Source organism: Lepidochelys olivacea, assembly GCF_965140295.1.
Source record: "Lepidochelys olivacea isolate rLepOli2 genome assembly, chromosome: 8".
Classification (NCBI taxonomy): Eukaryota; Metazoa; Chordata; order Testudines; family Cheloniidae; genus Lepidochelys; species Lepidochelys olivacea.
Genome location: NC_140418.1, coordinates 100292451 through 100315044, shown reverse-complemented (window position 1 = coordinate 100315044; position 22594 = coordinate 100292451). Strand labels below are relative to the sequence as shown.

General features: G+C 42.7%; 1 protein-coding gene across 5 annotated transcripts in view; it reads right to left on the bottom strand.

The window, feature by feature from the left end:
- The window catches only part of BEND5 (BEN domain containing 5), a 1397007-nt gene that overhangs the window by 491303 nt on the left and 883110 nt on the right, over positions 1-22594 (bottom strand). For 3 of the 5 annotated variants that reach the window (XM_084637917.1, XM_084637921.1, XM_084637920.1), the window contains 2 exons: positions 18274-18487; positions 13274-13468 (listed from right to left, as the gene is read on the bottom strand). The exons of the other annotated variants lie outside the window; for them this stretch is intronic. In XM_084637917.1, coding sequence (XP_084494043.1) covers positions 13311-13468; positions 18274-18487 — 372 coding nt within the window. In that variant the 3' untranslated portion in view covers positions 13274-13310. Of the gene's footprint in view, positions 1-13273; positions 13469-18273; positions 18488-22594 lie in introns of those variants that run through there. 5 annotated transcript variants of the gene reach the window in all.

Sequence of the window (22594 nt, the reverse complement as noted above, 5' to 3'; positions counted from 1 at the left end):
CCTGCCTCAGACCCCATCTGCTCTTCCCTTTCACAGTGTCCTGTGGAATGGCGCGAATGCCCTTAACAAGCTATTCGTGTCCTCAAGAGATGCAACTCTTATACGTGCACAGGACCAGATTAAGGCATAGACACTATAGGCCTTGTGCCTAGAGTAGGGTTGCCAACTTTCTAATCACACAAAGCTGAAAACCCTAGCCCCACCCCTTCTCCAAGGCCCCGTCCCCACTCACTACATTCCCTCTCCCTCCGTGGCTTGCTCTCCCCCACCCTCACTCACTTTCACTGGACTGGGGGTTAGGGTGCAGGAGGGGGTGAGGGTTCTAACTGGGGGTGCGGACTCCCGGGTGGGGCCAGAAATGAGAGGTTCAGGGTGTGGGAGGGGACTCCAGGCTGGGGCAGGGAGTTGGGGTGTGGGAGGGGATGAGGGCTCCGCAGATGAGGGGTTTGGGGCGCAGGAGAGGGCTCCAGGTTGGTGGGTGTGGCCGAGGAATTCAGAATGTGGAAGGGGGTGTGGGCTCTGGGGTGGGAGGGTGTAGGAGGGGGCTCCAGGCTGGGGGGTGGGGCCAAGGGATTCAGAGTGAGGGAGGGGGCTGTGGGTTGAGGCAGGGGGTTGCAGTGTGGGAGGGGGCGAGGGCTCTGGGGTGGGCCCGGGGATGAGGGGGCGGGCTCAGGGCTGGGGTACCGGCTTACCTCGGGCGGCTCCCAGTCAGTGGTGCTGCGGGGCTAAGGCATGCTCCCTGCCTGTCCTGGCATGGTGCTGCAACCCAAAAGCGTCCAGCAGGTCCGGCTCCTAAGAGGGGCGACCAGGAGACTCCGCATGCTGCTGTCGCTTGCGGGCACCATCGCACCCCACCCCCAGCTCCCATTGGCCACAGTTCTCAGCCAATGGGCGTGTGGAGTCAGTGCTCGGGGCAGGGAAAGTGTGCGCAGCCCCGTGGCCCCCCCACCTAGGAGCTGGACCTGCTGGTCACTTCTGAGGTGCAGTGTGGCACCAGGACAGGTAGGCAATAGCCTGCCTTAGCCCCGCAGCACTGCTGACTGGACTTTGAAAGGCCTGGTCAGCAATGCTGACCAGAGCCACCAGGGTCCCTTTTTGACTGAGCATTCTGGTAAAAAACTGGACACCTGGCAACCTTAGCCTAGAGCCGTAGCTCTTGGAATGATGATCACATCAGAGTCTAAGCTTTCATTTTTAAAAAAAAAGGAATTTTCAAGCCCTTGAGGCTGAGAAAAAGAAAATCTGACAATGTGAACTAAGTTTAACTGATGCAACAATGTCTGCTAAGTCTGCAAAAAGCCTACAGGTAAAATTTTCCAAAGTGTCTAACTGCTTTAGAAGCCTAAACTCCACTTTAAAAAGTGAGTTAGACCCACAGGAGCCTAAATCACCTTTGAAATTTTTCCTCTAGAACAACTGCTCTGAGATGGTGTTAGTTCCAAGAGCCATTTCTCTGTGGGTCCCTGCCACCACCCCAGCAGAGGACATGGTCTGTGACAAGAGAGAAGACGACAGTAAGCCTGGACTACTCACCCAAGAAGATACACTCCAGCAATGCGGGTGTGAGTACTGGACATCCACACCCTCTACCAACCCCTATCTCTTCGGAAAAGGAGAAGCCCTGGCCACTGCCATTGCAAATGGGGGAGGAGCCATGGGGCGGAGCCATAGGGGTGGAACCACAGAAGCCTCCCCTGTCACTGTGTGCCTAGGGCCCCAGGTTGCCTTAATCCAGCCTTGAACATATAGTATTCCAAAGTACTGAAATTACTGCATAAGGAGAGTCTATTTAGACATGTTCAAATGTAAAACCATTTTAACTGTTGACTAGCTGGAACTCTCAACTTCAAATGTTATTTATACAGGTATTTCTCATTAAAACGTCCCTTTGCTAAAAAGATCAAATAAAACAGGCAAAGCAAATTGTAAATACAATATCTTTTTCAATTAAATTAGCATTCAATATATTAAAAAAAACAGACAGGCAAATTCTCAATGAAATTTTGGCTTAAATAAGAAAGATCCAACCTGACTGACCATAATTTTCAGTGTAGTACTTTTTTGCTATTGAAGTCACACTGTGCAAGCTTCATGGATTTGATGCTTAGGGTTCTGGTACATTAGTAAGATAGTACTGCCAACACATACTTCTTTCTAGTGCTCTTCCTTTACATTTCTCTCATTCACTGGGACTCTCTGACAAAGTGATTCACAGACATATCATTATTACTTGGTAATAAGCTCTGTCCAACACGTTTGTTCTTCTAGAGGCACTAAATGTATAATAACTCATTTTAAAGTGAAAGATACACAATTACCAATGACCATACATTTCCTGTGTACTATATTTCATACTACCTGTAACAGTTACACCATAGCGAAAGTCAAGCTTTTATTCATAGTCTTCATTGAATTTTCATGGTGTAATCTCTCAAGAATTGGAAATCGGATCAGATTGAAATTTATCATGAAAGCAAACAGCCTGATGTGTGGGGGTGGTGGTGGTTGTTTGTTTGTTTGCTTTTGATTGATTGCGACATTTTGTTTTGTTTTTTGAATGCTACAAATGGTTTTAGATAATAGCTGGCAAGAAAATGAAAGAATGACACATACTTGCCCGCAATGTGTGGAGAAAGATTTAAGAAACCATTTACTAAGTAGGAAAAACTTTCTAAATGTAAGGCTTTAAGCAAAAATTCTTTAAACTTTTACATACTTTACCATTTTTAGCTGTGTTTGCTAATTATCAAAGCTGTAATAAGACCTTTGACTTGTCTTCGCCTCTACACTGACTTATGTTATGACATCACTGCAGGATCAATGGGATGCCACAGTTTTGGAATTATGGTTTACATAATTTTCATCTCCCTAGCAACATATTGGTGTCCCAAACAAAGGGCATGGCTCACTTGCAGGATTACACACAGGTGGAAATTAGGTGGAAAGCTCTTCCTCACAATTATTTCTATTTGTGTTTTGCAAAGTACGAAAGCAAATGACCAGCCAAGTACATAAAAAATGAGTAGAGTTATTCAAAAATGAATTTAAGCCCAATTCATTGTCTTTTCCTATTTAGGAAGCCTAAGAGAGTGGAAAAATCATTTAAAATGTCCAACATAGTAAAATTTTAAAATTACCCACTGAGCATGAAATATACAATAGTTGCACTTGGTAACATTTTTATTGCCTCAACATTGTATGAATCATCACTTCACAATTCCACAATGCTGTTATGATGAAAAAAATTACAATATCAGTGAAGTTGATTTGATGCTGTTATGGCTTCATCAAGTACGCTAGAAGCCCTGCAGCTGTATTACTGTAGTGTAGACACTACAGCGATGGAAGGGGTTCTTCCATCGCCGTAGTAAATCCACCTCTCTGATGGACGGTAGGTAGGTCAATGGTAGAAGCCTTCTGTCAACCTAGCACCATCTAAACCAGGGCTTAGGTTGGCTTAATTATAGAACACAGGTTGTGAAATTTTTCACACCCCTGAGCGATATAGTTAAGAACATAAGAACAGCCATACGGGGTCAGACCAAAGGTCCATCTAGCCCCGTATCACGTCTTCTGATAGCGGCCAATGCCAGGTGCCCCAGAGGGAATGAACAGAACAGATAATCATCAAGTGATCCATCCCCTGTCGCTCATTCCCAGCTTCTGGCAAACAGAGGCTAGGGACACCATCCCTGCCCATCCTGACTAATAGCCATTGATGGACCTATTCTCCATGAATTTATCTAGTTCTTTTTTGAACCCTGTTATAGTCTTGGCCTTCACAACACCCTCTAGCAAGGAGTTCCACAGGTTGACTGTGCGTTTTGTGAAAAAATATATCCCTTGGTTTGTTTTAAACCTGCTGCCTATTAATTTCATTTGGTGACCCCTAGTTCATGTGTTATGAGGAGGAGGAAATAACACTTCCTGTGACGGGGTGGTCTAGGCCCTGAGGCCTCCTGCTGGAGGCCTTGTGGCCCTGCCACAACTCACCCCAAGAAAGGGCAAAAGAGAAGTCCTCCAAGCTACCTAGAGCAGCTGTGTGGGAAGCAACCACTCAGGGCCCAGCACGTCAGTATCAGAAGAGTTGCAGGGCCGAAGTAAGTTCAGTTCCTTGCCAGAGCTGGAGGAGAGTGGATGGTGCTTTAGACTGGCTATTGGGACTCCACAAGAACAAGGATCTGAAGTAAGGGTGAAGAATGTGCAGGAGCCATGGGGAAGTGGCCCAGGGAATTAGAGTAGCAATGCAGTCTACTTAAAGGGACATTGCAAATGGCTGCTATCTAGAGAGTCCCTGGGCTGGGACCTGGAGTAGAGGGTGGGCCTTGGGCTCCCCCACCAGCCACTGGGAAAGTGGCCTGGACTTTGAGGCACCCCAGAAGAGGGACTGAACTGTAGTGGCCCAGTTGAAGAGCTGGGGCCAGAAAAGCCCTGAAAGGGCAAAGACACTGCCTCCAGGGAAGGAGCCCAGGGGCAGTGCTCTATTCTGGAGCAGGGACAAACAGAGAGACATTACAGAAGGCTCCAAGAGAGACCCCTGTTGGACTTGTACCCCTGTCAAGGTTCCTCCCCCACTCTGAACTCTAGGGTACAGATGTGGGGACCTGCATGAAAAACCTCCTAAGCTTATCTTTACCAGCTTAGGTCAAAACTTCCCCAAGGTACAAAATATTACACCTTGTACTGGCCGCTACCACCACCAAACTAATACTGGTTACTGGGGAAGAGCTGTTTGGACGCGTCCTTCCCCCCAAAATACTTCCCAAAACCTTGCACCCCACTTCCTGGACAAGGTTTGGTAAAAAGCCTCACCAATTTGCCTAGGTGACTACAGACCCAGACCCTTGGATCTTAAGAACAATGAACAATCCTCCCAACACTTGCACTCCCCCTTTCCTGGGAAATGTTGGATAAAAAGCCTCACCAATTTGCATAGGTGACCACAGACCCAAACCCTTGGATCTGAAAATAATGAAAAAGCATTCAGTGTTTTACAAGAAGACTTTTAATAAAAAATAGAAGTAAATAGAAATAAAGAAATCCCCCCTGTAAAATCAGGATGGTAGATATCTTACAGGGTAATTAGATTCAAAAACATAGAGAACCCCTCTAGGCAAAACCTTAAGTTACAAAAAGATACACAGACAGAAATAGTTATTCTATTCAGCACAATTCTTTTCTCAGCCATTTAAAGAAATCATAATCTAACACATACCTAGCTAGATTACGTACTAAAAGTTCTAAGACTCCATTCCTGTTCTGTCCCTGGCCAAGACGACTACAGACAGACACAGACCCTTTGTTTCTCTCCCTCCTCCCAGCTTTTGAAAGTATCTTGTCTCCTCATTGGTCATTTTGGTCAGGTGCCAGCGAGGTTACCTTTAGCTTCTTAACCCTTTACAGGTGAGAGGAGCTTTCCCCTGGCCAGGAGGGATTTCAAAGGGGTTTACCCTTCCCTTTATATTTATGACAACCCCAAAAGGTGGTTGTGTTGCTTTTATCTCACAGACTGTGTATGACTTGGCCAGAGGGCTGAATCAGTGAAGACCCACCACCAACAGCTAGAGAGAGTGCAGACACATGCACTTGGCCAGGGGGAGCTCGTGAAAGGTGAGTGCAACCCCACTATTTCCTTATTTACTTTCTCCATACATACCAGTCATGATTTTATGGACCTCTATCACGCCCCGCTGGGGTGTACCATGGATTTATATAGAGGCAATATGATATTTTCTGTCTTATTATCTATCCCTTTCCTAATGATTCCCAACATTCTGACTGCTTTTTTTAACTGCCATGGTACATTGAGTGGATGTTTTCAGAGAACTATCCACAATGACTCCAAGATCTCTTTCTTGAGTGGTAACAGCTAATTTAGACCCCATCATTTTACAGGGTAGTTAACAGACTAATTAAGCAAACCCAACTTTGTAGTGTATAACAGCCAAGCCTTTGAAAATCAGAGGCATGAAAAAAGTGACAAATATACTCATAGTTTCATGTGAAATCTTTCATCAATCCATTCTGAGGAACCACACATTGCATTTTCCAGGATATTTCTGAAATGTGGTCACTCTCCCACTGAAAACTTGCAAATGTTTGCATCTGTCCTATGTGAACAAATTTTAGTTTGACGTTTTTCATTCAAAAGTAGTCTTGGGGGTTGATGAGAATTTCCCCCAACCCCCCACAAAATTGGACTTTTAAATATTTGAAAACCAGGATTTTTGCATTTTTAATCTTTTTCCACATATGCCTCTAATGAAAGTGATTTTTTAATGTCTAAAAGAAACTAAATCTTTCCAATACAGAGCTAAAGCCATCATAACATCAGAATAATGTCACATTACACTACAAAGAACAACTAGAAAGAAATTCAGCAAACCCCTCCCCCCCACCATGTTAAGTTTATGCTTTGGTTGATACAACCCCAGCAGAGGAAGAAAATTTCAGCTGGCACATGGAGACTTGAAACCAGCCCTTGATAAGTGACAGAGTCCCTAGAGTTCTCCATCGTATGGCTTGATCCTACCTACCCCACTGAAGTCAACAGGAGTTTTGCAATTGATTTTCATGGGAGTCGGATCAGACCAAGAGACAGAGTTCCATGCCAAGTTATATAAACAGGGTACGAGCAGACTATAAAATAGCACAGCTTGTTCATTGCATCTACTCATTTAATTCTAGCCAATATTGGCGAATATTGTTACCACGTGAGATTAACACCTTTTAGATACAATTGAGCGTAAGGCTAATGTAACAGCATGAATTCAGAATGTCCTCACTCTCCATTAATTTGTCAAGACAAACATTATTTTAAACAGTGATCTCTGCTTAATAGTTTTATTTTTGAAAGTCCACACATTTTGGCTGATCATAGTCTAATGATCTTGAAATCTCATTATTAAGTCCCACTGAAAAAGTCCCCCTGGACTTAATCTAGCTCAATTTATTGCTACTTAGAACTTGCAATAGGACAATAATCGACACTTAAGACAAGAAAGGAGTAGCACGGGTATCCTGTCAGATACAGCATCAAAGTTGCAGTGCAATGAAATTACTTCCTGCAGGGGAACTGCACTTTCATTTGACAGTCATTTCATTCACTGGCTGTCCAAATGCAACATAACAAGCTGCTTCAATTGGCAGTTGCTTTCACATGACTAAATAAATACAAGAATTCTAGACTGACTGTATTAAAAAAATCCTCCATCTCCATAAAGCATTACTAAAGCCAAACCTGTCTATAACAGGCAGATCTGACAAATGCTTCCCCCCCTCCCTTCTCTTTTTAATTGAGTTGATAGGTATTTTGTATAAATGAGTGAGGTATTAAAATCTGTTTGGATTCTCTAATATACTAGCTCATTTCCTTTATACTATCATTAATGGAAAATAAATCTCTCTTTGTTAGCTCTAATCTTTCTCCTTTGCAAGAATGCCAGAGGCACTTTATTATGGATCAGGTCATGAATATTGCTGCTGTAATTTGTAACATGTGGCAACAAAGAACAGAGATCATTTATGTAACAATAGTACTCCGTTCCCCCTTTGAGAAAAGAAGGTAAACAGTATGCATTGATCTCCAGGATAATATAAAACTTGGTCCCTTTGAAGTGCTTTTTCTTTTGATATTTACAAATCCAAGTTTACACTATCAAATGATAACACAGCACTAACCTTAGAATGTTAGAGCTGCCATGGAGTTTAATAAAATCCTATCATTTCCAGTCAAAATTCTGTAACTGTGTCCACTGCATCTGCTTGAGTGTTATAAAACATCAAGTATATATGGCGATTGGGGAAAAGTTTGCAGGCACTAGTCTTGCAAAAACTAGAAATCAACATGGCAGACCAACACTGACGGTACGAACACCACACAAAGATGGGCTGGATTATGGGAGAATTAACACATTTACTAGATTGGTATCTGCAATAAAAAAAAATTGACATTAAATTCACAGTAAATCTAGCAATCAACATTCTAATTCAGAAAAATGTACCTCATTTAGGAGTTCAAACATATATACTTTTTCATTGGTGGGTAATTCTGCAGAGTCACATGACAGCTTTGCCTACTTGAAACAGTAAATAAAGTGGGGAAAAGCCTATCTGTTCTTTATACTGTTTCAGAGGAAGAGGTAAAGAATGGATACTGATCAAAGGGATGGTTTGTACAGGATTACTGTTCACAACAAAGCCTTCCATACCCTTAGTTCCAATTACCATGTGCATGAAACCAGTCCATTATTAGAAAAGCTTGTTTCCAGAAAACTGCATTGCATTAAAAATATAACACATTATTGGAAGGTACTGCCTTCAGGATGCCCAACTTACTTAATGTCAACCTAAACAAAACTTGCATTGATTTTAATTTAACCGTAAATGCCAGCTTTACAATTTAACTCAACCCACCGTAGCTAGCCGTTCCCAGTGATACACACAGTGTTTACTTTAGAAGTGAACCTCTTTGTATCATCCAGGTGCTTTAATGCATCTGTGGCAGAAAGCTCCTTGGACCTAGGGTGGTAGATGCTGTAGGCACAGAGAGGTGGACTGAAATCTTCAGAGAGATCTCTTCTCTGAATAGTTTGAATTCTTGAGCAATGTGCAGGAAGGGTGTCTGATGTGCTAAGTCTGTCTAGAAGAGGCTCTATTAGGATGCTGGTGCTGGTTATTCATACAAACTTTGAATCTCTGATTTTTGGGGAGACAGACTAGACCCCGAATCTCTGATTCAGTTCTAATCTACTTCTCCCAGGTTTCATGAAATATTGCCTCAAATAAGCTTAGTCTATATTCATCTTTCAAGAAAAGTAGAATTATGATATTATTAAAGAACATTACAATGGAATTATATTAGCAGTACAGTGTTTAACAGTTCCAGTGGGTAGCAGGAAGAGGGGGAAAGAGAGAGAGAGAGAGGGGAGAGGGAATGACAGAAATTTTCTTTAAGCCTAAATGGCCTTTTTAAAGATCAATTCATGAGTATTTTCCAGAAATGTGGAACCCAGTTTCCAAGTTGTTTCGTCAACTTTATCTTTATTTTGCTCTTTAATAAAAAAGAAATAGTTATATATGTTGATAGTAAACACACAGTTCTTTCCTACCTAGCACCCCAGTTCAGGAAAGCATTTAAGTCCTGTCTGGAATAGTGATGCTTTTAGGCTAATACTTCGTTCCATACCTTTTCTGTTTCAGAGTAGCAGCCGTGTTAGTCTGTATCCGCAAAAAGAAAAGGAGTACTTGTGGCACCTTAGAGACTAACAAATTTATTTGAGCATAAGCTTTCGTGAGCTACAGCTCACTTCATAACTATTGCCCTTCTAAAGACAACAAAAGCACTGGAATTTTTCTGTTTGTATTTCAGAAGAACTTTTTGAGAATTACACGAAATGGGCTCGACACTCAGAATGTATGAATTATAAATACTTCGGCGCTGATCCAACAAAGCACTTAAATGAGTGCTGTTATGGCACTATACAGCATTACTTTGGTTTATAATGCATCCACTGAACCATGTGTCATTTGTCTATTTTTTCCCTTAAAATCCCCTAGAAGAATCCCTGCAATGCTGCTTTCAAATTATCCCAATACATATAGAAAGTTTCAATAGGTTAAGCCACAGTGTTCATTCCTATCAGTATTTAAGTGTTTAATGGAAGATAAGTTGTTAGCATCCCAAAACTACCAAAAGCAGACTTTGGGGGAAGGAAGGGTGTTGACACTCAAATCAGTGAACTAACGACTTATTGATAACCAAGGTGGGTGTCTTTTATTGGACCAACTTCTGTTGGAGAGAGAGACAAGCTTTCGAATAACGCAGAACTTTTCTTTAAGTCTGAGAAAGGTATGCAGGGTGTCACAGCTAAATACAAGATCAAACACATAGTTTAGCATAGGTTTCAGAGTAGCAGCCATGTTAGTCTGTATTCGCAAAAAGAAAAGGAGGACTTGTGGCACCTTAGAGACTAACATTTATTTGAGCATAAGGTTTCGTGAGCTACATCTCACTTCATCGGATGTATAAGTAGTTAGCAGTATTCTAAGGGACCATTCAAGGTGAAGTGGCCCCTTAACACTCCCGCAGTCATGACAAAAAGGGGGGTTAGTGGGTTACAGAACAATCTGATAAAAGGACACACACACAGAAACAAAAAAAAAAACAAAACCCAAAACCCACTCTATCATCTGTGGTGAATACTTTTCACAAAGTCATCACTCCATATCTGACGTCTCAGTCTTCATGCTCAACAGAAACCTGCACAAGACATTGAAAACACAAGCCCAGGAGCTTAAATTCATAACTTTGCTCGACACTAAAAATCATGGTCTAAATAGATACTGTATTTATGGCTTATTACAACAATCTGTAACCCACTAACCCCTGTTAATCCTATGACTACTGGAGTGTTAAGGGACAACTTCACCTTGGATGGTCCCTTCAATATGTGCTGCTTACTTACGCTAACCTATCTTTTCAACCTTGCATTTAGCTGTCCTACTTTCCAAACCTGAAGAAGAGCTCTGTGTAGCTCAAAGGCTTGTCTCTCTCACCAACAGAAACTGGTTCAATAAAAGGTATTACCTCACCCATCATGTCTTTCCATGTCTTCACTACATAAGAATGGCCCTACTGGGTCAAACCAAGGGTCCATCTAGCCCAGTATCCTGTCTTCCCACAGTGGCCGCTGTCAGGTGCCCCGGAGGGAATGAACAGAACAGATAATCAAGTGATCCATCCCCTGTCACCCATTCCCAGCTTCTGGCAAACAGAGGCTAGGGACACCATCCCTGCCCACCCTGGCTAATAGCCATCGATGGACCTGTCCTCCACGAATTTATCTGCCACGGCAGCGCTTTAACATTCCTGTGTAGTTGCGGCACCAGCCCAAAAAAACCCCAGCTCCGTGAGGGGAGTAGCTCCCAGTGCCGGTGCACTGTCTGCACTGCCACTTTACGGCGCTGAAACTTGCAGCGCTTGAGGTGTGTGGGTGTTTTTTCACACCCCTGAGTGAGCTGCAGCGCTGTACAGTGGCAGCGTAGATAAGGCCTTACACCCTGCCGCTGCCAGCTCCAACACTGCATACCTATTATTGATAACCACACTCTTGTAAATACAGTTTTATCGAAGCGCTATGAGACAGACACTCTTTATCTTCTAGAGATTGTTCAGTTGTTTATGGATTTACAGGATTTAAATTATTTTCTCTATAGCATCTACTCCCAAATCCCTTGCATGAAACAAGACCCACTAGAAGACATTGATTTCATCCAGTTACAACCATTAAGGGGTCATTCAGTCATGCCACAAGCAAATATTTCTTTGATTTTGTGCCATAAGCCTGACTGACTCCAATCCAGAAAATAAGTTCTCTTGATGCTTAAGCTTGTGTTCAAATATTTCCATAGCTCATTTATGGACTCAATACAATTGGTACTAGATTAACTTATTTTTCTATTACACATTTTTCTTGCATACAGAATCTTTATATTCTCTATTACTGTTTTATACGTTCAGAAAAGAAATATAAATACCATTAAGAATGTAGTGCTCCAAGAGTAATTGTAACACATACCTTCTGAATAGGTTGCATAAATATAACACTTCCTATCTGAAAGTTTCCCTTATGTCTGAAAAGCTCATCAGTTGAGTTCCTGTTAGAAATGTTTACAAGTCATTCACATACTAAAACTTGGAGAAAAGTTTAGTGTTTTGTTTTGTTTTTTTTAATTGAAACTAATGGTGACCTAGTTGGTCAAGATAAGTTATAAGGACGCACTGTTCAGCTGCTCTAGAGCAAATATATTAAAATAGAAACAAAAGATCATAAAAGCAAGCAAATTTATAGGCAGTTCCAGGAAAGCACACTGTAAAGTACAGTGAAACTTTCTTACAGTAAAGAGTTTTTTTTCCCACCAGAATTTCACTTTAAGCAGAGGTTTACTATGGCCCAGATCCTGCATAGAGATTTGTCCATGTAGCATCCCACAGACTTCACTGGAACAAAAATACAGGTCAGTGTTGCAGAATCACAACCGAAACAGAACTGCAGTCAGCTTGTTGCAATGCATTGGAACAACCTGGGAGTTTCACTCTCCTTTGAGCTTTCACTGTTTAATGGACTAATGCGTTAGGTAATGGACTTTCACTATTTAGTAAGGCTTTTGATAGTCTCACATGACCTTCTCATAAGCAAACTAAGGAAATGTAGCCTGGACAAACCTCCTGTAAGGTGCATACAAACTGTACTCAGAGAGCAGTTAATAGTTCACACTTGAGCTCGAAGGGCATATGGAGTGCGGATCTGCAGGGATCTGTGCTGAGTCTGGTTCTAGTCAATATCTTCATTAATGATTTAGATAATGGCATCGAGTGTACATTTATAACGTGTATAAAGATAAAAAAAAAGCAAACATCGTTCTGGGATGCATTAGCCGGAGTGTTGTAAGGAAGATACAAGAAGTAATTTTTCCACTCTACTCAGCACTCATAAGGCTCTGGAATAGTGTCCAGTTCTGGGCACCTCACTTCAAGAAAGATATGGAAAAACTGGAGATAATCCAGGGGGAATGGGGGAAAATGATTAAAGTTCTCGAAAACATGACCTATGGGGAAAGACTGAAAAAACTGCGTTTGTTTAGTCTGGAAAAAGAGAAGTCTGAGGAGGGGACACGATAAGTCTTCAAATAGGTAAAAGTCGTTATGAAGAGGAGGGTGATAAATGGTTCTCCTTATCCACTGAGGACAGGACAAGTAATGGGCTTAAATTACAGCAAGGGAGATTTAGGTTACACATTAGGTAAAACTTCCTAACTGTAAGAGTAGTTAATCACTGGAACAAATTACCGAGGGAGGTGGTGGAATCTCAGTCAGTGGAGGTGAAGATAAACACCTGTCAGGGATAGTCTTCTAGATCAGTGCTACTCCAAGTGGTGGTCCGTGGACCGGTGCCGGTTCGTGAGCCATCGGCTGCTAGTCTGCGCGCACACTGGAAAAAAAAATTGCCGGTCCCCCTCATCAGATATCTAGAACAGTGCTTCTCAAGCTAATACTCAGCCTTGCCTCAGTGCAGGAGACTGCAGTAGAGGACCTAAGGGCCCTTTCAGTCCTACATTTTTATGATTCTGTATCTGAAATCACTTTAAAGCAGGTTACATATCTAGCCATTTTACAAAACTGCTTAAAAATACATCAACATTTCAGAATGAGATCCACACTAAAAGCCAGTTTAATCGCCTCAGCAAAAATTCCACACAAATCAAGACGACATAAGTAAAACACTAAGACTTTATTAAAAATCCAAAATTTATTGCAAATTGTACTTTGCTTCCCTCCTTTCTTCATTTTTACATGATTTATTGATATCCATGATTTTTTCACAGATGTACTTGTTGACTTTGGAGAGTCTCTGTGCAATTTCAGTTTCATCCACAGTTTCTTGTGCTATTCTGTCATACAAACATTCTGGGGGGAGAAGTAAGAGAACAGCAGTTATTATTTTTAAGGAAAGAAATTAGCCCTGTGCTGGAATTACAGCAAATAAAACATGCTCAAGGTACTACAGAGCCAGCACTTCATAAGCAACTTGTATATTTTTTTAATATAGTGTTCTATTGTACAAAAAAAGGGTTCTCTGATTTATTGGTTTGGTCCCCTTTATCTGGCACAAGTTTAGGCTTGCCATATTTGAATCTTTGTAGGGCACAATAAGCTCACAAGTTATGACATTGCACTGGCCTCATGAGTAGAAATGGGGGTAAATCCAAACTCATATGGTGTCACTCCTACCCTCTCTGTCATCAATGCCAACCTTAACCCCTTCATTTGTCCACATCTCCCAGAACAGTCTTAGAGCTTTCTTCCAGACGACATGGAACACCCTTACTGAAAATGATCTGTCAGGCCACTACCCTTTCCTCCTTCAAGTCACTTCTACCGTCACACCTACAAGACATTAGCCAAATAATAGTGGTTAGGAGGAGAAGCAGTAGGAGATAGGGGACATTTATTTCACATTTTAAAAAAATTTATGTAGTATACATTAATATGGCTATATCTTGGTTATACATCTCTTCCCAACCATTTGTATTTTGTTGGTTTACTAGATTGGGGTGGAGACCATCTTGCTCTGGTGTTGTACAGTACTTTGCATATTGTAGGCTCCGCTCTACTGGAATGTAAATACAAAATAAATAATAATAATTAATTAAAAAATCAAAGTCAGTTGAGGCCAGTGGGAGCTCAGACCACACTCCACCACCCCCAGATGGCATTTAGCAAGTTGCAGGATCTAATCTGTTTTTCTGCAATGAATTAGAGAGGTAGCACCCTACTTTCAGCTCCTTAAAATCAGGTATGCATTTTGTTATTTGTTTTATAATTGAAATAATCTCTATTGTTGTGTAGGCTACTAGTAATAAATAGCTTCCAGGATTGATTAAACAATCTCTGCTTTGCTTTGGCTAGTAATCAATTTTAGCAGCCATTTATTGCTTTATATACTAGAAAGCGATAGAGATTATTGCTTAATTAACAAGTTTTATTCAAAAGTTATGAAAATTAAGTATTTATGCTTTGTATTTGATTTTGAAGCTGCTCAGAAGTTTTATAAAAGGTTATATTTTGCATTAACAAGGTTTATAACAGTGCTCATGCATCAGACTTTTTATAACTTCTGTATAATGTATTACACTGTAGGGATTTTTAAGTAGCAAGGGATGTTAGCCACCTTAAGAGCTAATTCTGTCTTTTTAAAATGTATTTTAAATAAGCTATTCTGGAACTAGAAAATGGTGAAAACATCTGAAACAATGTGAATTTTATGAACTCTTCATTGGAAAATTTATTGGCTATTACTAAATAAATAAAACCAATTGGCAGGCAGACTGATAGCTGGGATACCAATATGCAGTAAAATATGATTTGAAATAATGCGGCAAACAGTGGGGGAATTAACTGAAACGCTGACAGATTCATTGTGCTCAAGGCAGAACATTACATCACTATAGAAACTTCAGTAGTATACCACTGAACTATTACTAACAAATAGGGGGTTTCTGCCCAAGGGACCTGCCACATAAATACAGACAATATTGTGACTTTACCAGTGCCCCGAGCAAGAGGTAATGTGTAAGTTGTACCAATTCAAAAGTGGCCCTAGGAGCCATTGTGACTCAGACATACCCCATGAGCCACAATTCTTCCTCTACTTCCTTCCTGTCCACCACTCTGAGGGCAACAAGGGGGAGTAATTTACTGCTGGTATAAGGCTGCTGGTTTAGCTACTGATCAGTGAGACAGGGTCCACCCATTCCTTGTCGTCCAGCTACGTTGAGGGTGTAAGTAGACAAGTAGCCCATTGTCTCCTACGCACCTGGATCTGAGATTCAGGTAGTCTGCACAGGTGCGTAAAGAGAATTGTACTCTTTTGTTTAGGTGCACAGTCCATGTCACTGGCCATGCACAGCAGGGCCCTACACTCAGTGTCATAGCATTCCAGTGTCTGTAGCGTGATAACTTTTGAACACTGCATCCAATCGATTTCAAAGTTTCAGGGACTGATCTAGGCATCAATTGGCAGTACCTTATTGATTCTGGTGAAAACCAGAGAAGCCTGACTTAGAGAAAACTATCAGGCCCACAGACTGCCTGATGTTGCAAACAGAAGAATTGCTCTGCCATCCCCTGCTGCTGCCTACACACATCACAGGCAGCAGATAAATGGCTGCATGGGGAGACTGTCTATAGTGCAGCAGTTCTCAGTGGGCCAAGCTCTGTGCTAATGACTGCCAAAGTACCGGGGCCACCAGGTTCCTGACTGCCCAGCGCAGAGGTGTCCACGCTGCCCAGTGGGGTCAGGGCTGCTGGCCCACCCCGTCTGGCAGGAGTCTGGGGTCAGGGCTGGTGGCTGACCCTGTGGGTCAGGGATCTGGGGCTCTCACTGGCCCCAAGGTTTGGGGACCCAGGGTCCAGGGCAGCTGCCCAGTCCTGTGAGCTGCAGGATCTGGGGCAGCTGCTCAGTGGGGGTCTGGGCAGCTGGCCGGCCCCACAAGGTCACAGGGCGGCCAGGGCAGCCAGCCCACCCACATGGCAGGGGCAGGGGCAGGCAGTCAGCTCCGGGAGTCGGGGCATCCCTGCGGCGGGGGTCCAGGATCCGGGGCAGCCACGTGGCGGGGATCCAGGGCGGGCAGCTGGCCCTGCGGGCTCCGAGGCAGCCATGCAGCAGGGGTCCAGGGCAAGCAGCCCCACAGCCCTGCATGGCGGGGTTCCGAGGTCAGGGCAGCTGCGCAGGGGCCATCCAGCCTCGCAGGGTCCGGGGTAGGTTGCAGAAGTCATCCCCACAGTGGGGATTGGGGATGGGGGTAGCCGGGCCTGCACCGGCAGTCCAGGCTTGGGGCAGCTGTGCGGCTCACATGGTGGGGGTCTGGGTCTGCCAGACAGCCAGCCCCACAGGGCCCAGGGCAGCTACGTGGCAGGGGTCTGCAGTCAGCCCGCCCCTCAGGGTTCAGGGTGGGCCACAGCCAGCCCTGCTACAGGGGCCCGGGCAGCTAGCCATGTGGCGGGGTCGGGGGCCAGACAGCAGGGGTCGGAGTCAGGGCAGCTGGCTGGCCCCACCCAGCCTCGTGGGGTCCAGGGTGGGCTGCCGCAGGCAGCCAGCCCCATGGTGAGGGTCTGGGGTCAGGGCAGGTGTGCAGCAAGGGTCTGGGTAGCCACGCAGCTCCACAGGGTGAGGGTCAGAATTTGCTGGCCAGCCTCAAAGGATCCAGGGAAGCCCCGCAGCAGGGGTCCAGGGTGGTGGTGGCCCTGTTTGTATTCTACAGTAGTCTTCATACAGTGATTTGGTGGAGGGAAAAAACCCACTAAGTAATAGCCAACAAGCAGAACTCCACACCCTATCACCAGTTACCTATAAAAAAGTCTGCTTTAATCATCTACAGGAACCATTACTTTTTTGAAGTGACTATTCATTTCTCCTGGAGAGATTTACCCAACTATTGCTAGTAGAAGCTGGTGAGCGACAGTCATAGCTACAACCAGAATATTATGTCACACTCCTTTACTAGTGGTGCTGTGGTAGCACCAAGAGTCACCCACCAGAAATGGAGCCCCTTTAGCAAGGCACTGAACATACAGAAGAAAGCATGGTCCCCTGCCCCAAAATTCTTATTATCCAATTGAAGGACAAGGTACAAGAAATAAGCATGACTAATTACAGGAGTGAGTTGGGATGAGGGAATTGGAAATAAGATCACTTTATAACCTATACATACAGAAATTTCCTGCTTCCAAAATACAGCCACGTTTGATTTGGAATACAGCCGCTATTTAATACAGCTCGCAGGAACCCTACACAGCAATTTAGAATAATATCCCACTGAAACTGCACAAGGAGCTTTAGGAGGCAGAATGCAGAGGCTAACACCCCACTCTTGATAAAAATTCCATGCAGAATTGGCTCAGTTCTAACAGAGAGGACTCTGTAGAACCAAAGACGACTATTAGAAGTGACAGTGTAAAATGCAAGCATGATGATACAAAAAGATTGAACTTTATTAGTCACTTAAAATAAAGGACAACCACTGTTCTGACTCTTTCAGCACCTTGCACATGGGATGCTTGCTCGTGGTTATTCAAGGTCTCATCACAATCCTTCTTGCCCAGTTAGGGTCACTGATCTACATTTCTTGCTCAAATTCCAACTTAGCAACAGAAATTGATTTCTATCCATCTAACTTCACTTTGGTTCAAATGGAAAAGCTGTTATACATCTGTTTTTGGAAGGGGGAGATGAAGATTTGTACAGATGTTATAATAACGGCTTCTGTGCCCCACCCCAGAGGGAGTTGTATCTTAGAGATGGGAGAAATGAAAGGCTCTCTCCCAATGGATAGCTGTAATGTTGTAAAGTTATTCCAGTGCTTGTCAAAAGTGATACATGCATTACAAAACATCAGTAAGTTATCAACAAATTCCAACAGAGTGCTGTCTGCAAAGCTCATTTGGGGCCTATCCTGCAAATGCCTGCTTTGACATGATGAGCACCCTGAACCCCACCAAAGTCATCTTGTAGCACTGGGCCCTCGAAGGACTGCAGTGGGTCTGGCTATTCAAGCAAGTGTCTGTTTTTGGGAGGGGAGTAGTGTGTGTTGCAACAGTAACTTTTATTTTAGTTTTTAAGTGGATGAATTTTACATAAGATAGAAGCATTTTTCATCTAGCTGATTAATGTTTAAACTCCACAGCAGGAACCTAGTTTTCAAGTAACCTACCTCTGACAATGCTTAATTTGTGAGGTGAGAGAGGTGGCTTGGGAACTGCATCTTTCTTTTTTTTGGTTGCAACTCCTGTGACGCTTCTGTTCTTGAGAACATCTGTTCCCCAAATCATTACAGCTAGGTTTTTTGTATACTTTGAATCTCCTTGCGTTACTTGCAGCTGGTGCCATTTCTCCTCATCTACCCAGATTCCACTGCCCAGATGGACCTAGAAGGTAGTAATAAAACAAACAACTTAACATCTATGGTACACAAGTACTGTATGAACACTAGTATTATGTACTATAATAATAGTAATTAAGACTAAGCAAATTCAGTTTGCCTAGTTTTGAACCCTGCCCAACATTGTGGGTCAGTAAGTTTGAGTCAAACGCTTACATCGTGTGTTTCACTTTCCTCTGCTTTTCCAGTTCTTTTACTCTTAACTTTTTTCCCCCATAGTCTCTGTCCTGAAAGACTATGATAACAGGACCAGAAATAGGACAGAGAAAAATTATAATGAGCAAGTATATCTAGTACTCGCTATATGCACTGTATTCAAGCCAATCACTTGTGCCAGCCTAATTTGGGGGCAAGGAAAAAAGTCCTACTCTTAGTACACAGCACAGGCTTCCGTTTTGCCAGGAGAACAGAATTTATTCAAATCATGCTGTGGGAGGTGGCGGGGAGGGATGCACACAATGGACCAAATTCTGGTCCCATTGAAGTCTGTGATAAACCTCATGTTGACTTCAATTGGAGCTGAATTAGGCCTCCCTGTTTAAATTACAAGGGTGGTGGTTGAGGAAATCCAGCACTCCAATTAATTGTTAACCCTTTGAACCCAAAGGGCTGCTTGCAAGCTTCACAAAACCTAATTCCATCAATGAAGTTTGTCCATTCCTAATAGCTACAACTGAACTACTATTATGGAGAAATGCAACAATATTTCTGTAATACTGTTAAAGGAAAAGGGAAGGAAGAAGGAAAAAAGGAAAATAAATAGTCTAACAGTAAAATTAAGTTTGATTTTTTACGTCTTTCATGTTCAATTATCTAAAATGTTATCTACGTTACTCATATAAAAGATCTGCATTGCACACCTCACACATAAATGAGTGACTTTATACATGTGAACACTCTCATTACGTTCACTGAAAATTGGGCAAAGACATTTTTAAATTACATAGGTCCAATTTCTGAGTCTCTGTTCAATAAAAATTCTCAATGACTTTAACTGGAGTTTTTCCTGAGTTAGGACTGCAAGCTATTGCCTGAAAACCATTTTTATTATAACAGTGTCTGTGATATGGTGTATTTGGCCTTTGTGGCTCCCTGCTGGGAGCCCTGTGGTCCTACTACACCCAGTCCCAAGTAGCAACAAGCTTAAATGAAAAGAGCAGCAAAGGTAGATCTTTCAACCTTGCCCACAGAGGAGTCTCCAGAGTGGCCATTTTGGAAACCAGAGAGACCTGGTCCTCTAAAAGCTAGAAAGGCAAGCAACAGCCAACCAAGGCCCTGATGACCGAAATAAAAGGAGCTGCCTGGCCTTAGCAGTCCTGGCCAAAGGAACCTGAAGAATAGCCCGAGTTTGTTTTCTGACTGTGTTTTGCATAGCTTGCTTTGAATGGAGGGAGAGAGAGAGGACCCGAGATAAGGGTAAAGCTAAAGGACCCAGGTGGGAAAACACCAAGGAAAGAAGCAGAAAAAATTAAATCAAACAGCATGTGGCCACTGTGTATAGTCCCTCGGTTGGAACTCAGAGTAGCGGGTGGGCCCAGGTTCCTCTACTGGCCACAGGTAAAGTGGTATAAACCCCAAGGAGAGAATGGAGCTAATTTGTGAGCCTGAACAAAAGGCTGAATTTAAAGGGCCCCAGAGATGGGGCTGACGACCCCAGCAAGGACAAATAGACCGTTTATTTATTGGACTCTTTAATACCCCAGAAGGGGTTCATTTGGACTTCGTGAATTGGCCAGAGGGCCAAGCCATGGAAGACCCACCACGATTGGCTGGCTGAAAGACTGCAGAAGACACCAGGGATGAGAGAAGGACTGCAATACCTACTCCTGGGGGAATTCCGCACCAAAAAATTAAAAATTCTGCACACATTTGAAAATTCTGCAAAATTCTATATATTTTATTTGTCAAAATAACACAACATAATCATGCCAGTTACAATTATTTTGGTAATTTATTTCAAAATATCTGTCAGCAAGTACGTCTAACAATGCAGAGAGAAAAAAAAGATTTTTTTTTTTTTGGACAAATAGATTCCTTACTAGGCATATTAATACAGAACCTTGTGCAATACATTTAAATTACAATACAGAACCGTATTTCCTGCACCTGTCAGAAGCAATGCAAAGGCTTGGGGGAGTCAGGGGTAACGGAAGAGCTGAGGGAGAGGGAAGGAGCCTAGGAGTGAATCTGGAGGGTGTTGGGTGTGGGTGGGAGGTTTTTCTTGGGGAGGGGGAATTCTTAGGATGTTGGGAAGCCTCCCCCATGAAGATCCTGGCTGACCCCAAGCCTCTCACATTCAGTCAGGCACTTCTGCCCCCTCCATGCACCCCTCATCCTCATGGGTCTCTGCAGCCCCCTTCCAATCCCCACTAGCTCCTGAGCCCATGCTCCAGTCTGTGTCCCGTCCCCCCCCCCATAGCTATTCTGAACCCCACAGCAGCCCTTTGTGCCCCACTCTGTTCAGGGTGCTGTTATGAACTCTACTCCGGGGGCAATTCCACAGCACTAGGCACAGAATTTTGTGTTTTCCCGCATGAAAAAACATTCTGGCCCAGAAATACTGCAGTTCTGCCTTTTGCCCACCAGAAGCTGCTGTGGTGCCAGGACAGCCAGCTGCGTTCATGCTGCCTGTTCTAGCGCCACAGCAGCCTCTGGTGGGCAAAAGGCAGAAATGCAGCACTTAGGCAAAATGTTTTTATGCGGGAAAATACAAAATTATGCGAGACAGATGCGCAGAATTCCCCCAAGAGTAAATACCGCACCCAGCTGTAAGGAGGCAATCAAGAGATGACAGTCCCTTCACAGTGTCCTTAAGTAACATTGTTTAAAACCTTAACTGTAGAAATATTAATGTTCTAGTTACTGATTGCCATGTGGCAATCAAGTAAAGAGTCTACTTTTCCTGAAAATATGATGAACACAAAGCAAATTGCCTCTTCTGTATATAATTTCTTTAGACAGAGATAAAACTGAAAAAGGCAGATTATAGTTTGTTCTTTTAAATAGTCATGCATAAAAAATATTCCTTTCATCACCAGATATTTTAAAGAATGTTACTACATAGGTGAAAAAACCAGATAGACAGACAAACAAGTTACATAATCCTCAATATGCAATTACTTCCCTCTCTCCACTCTGATCAGTCTCTATTTAATTACTTTATTTTATTTATTTATTTTAAAGTATTTTCTTTTGGCTCCATCCCCATACTCTGTAAAACAACTCCATTCATAGCCAGCAGCCAGCACTCAGAAATCAGGATGATTTTGGACTTTCCAAGACTAAAATACAAATACCTCTAAATAAGAAACACAATGTAGTTGTTTAGAATATTTCAAGGAGATTTAAAACAAAAAATCAGTAGCACTCTGAAGTGCTGAATTCTGGGTTTGACTACTAAGTGAAAACCAGAAAGCTAAATGCTCCATTTTACCAAAAAGCTAAGTATAATGTATTCCATGGTATAGCTAGCTACTCCATATTAACATGCACAGATACCTTAGTCTCTTTCTAGGCCTTAAGTACATCATGTAACTCACTAGTTTTTACTTAAAATATTTTAAAATAGCCTGTTATAACAAACGTTTTTTAAAGATTCATGTTTCAAACAGTCTCCATTCTTTGAAAACTTTTCATTTATTCGAAGGAAATGTTATTGTTGGTATCAAATAGATGTCTGTGGTTATAGCAGGCCACTTGACCACAGGAATCCTGTTTCTCTTTTATAATTTCCAGCTGTTACTAACTTGCTGTATATTTTTATGCAAGCAACTTATTCCCCCACCCTCGTTTTACCCTTCTGTAAAATGGGCATGATAATACTTATCTACTACTCTCAGAGGTAGTGCTGTGAGGCCTAATGAAATCAATTTTTTGTAAGTATTTTGTGATCTTTGGATGACAGACACAAAGTGTAAGATCCTTTGCCTGGTGAAGGCAATGGGAGCTTTGCCACTGAAATCACCAAGCACAGGATCAACCTCCAAGAACAAAAACAAAGAACAGAATACTTTAGTAACCATGACAACATGAACAATGTATCTGACTAACACACACCTTAGATCAACATTTTTCATGAATGCCACAAGCTCAT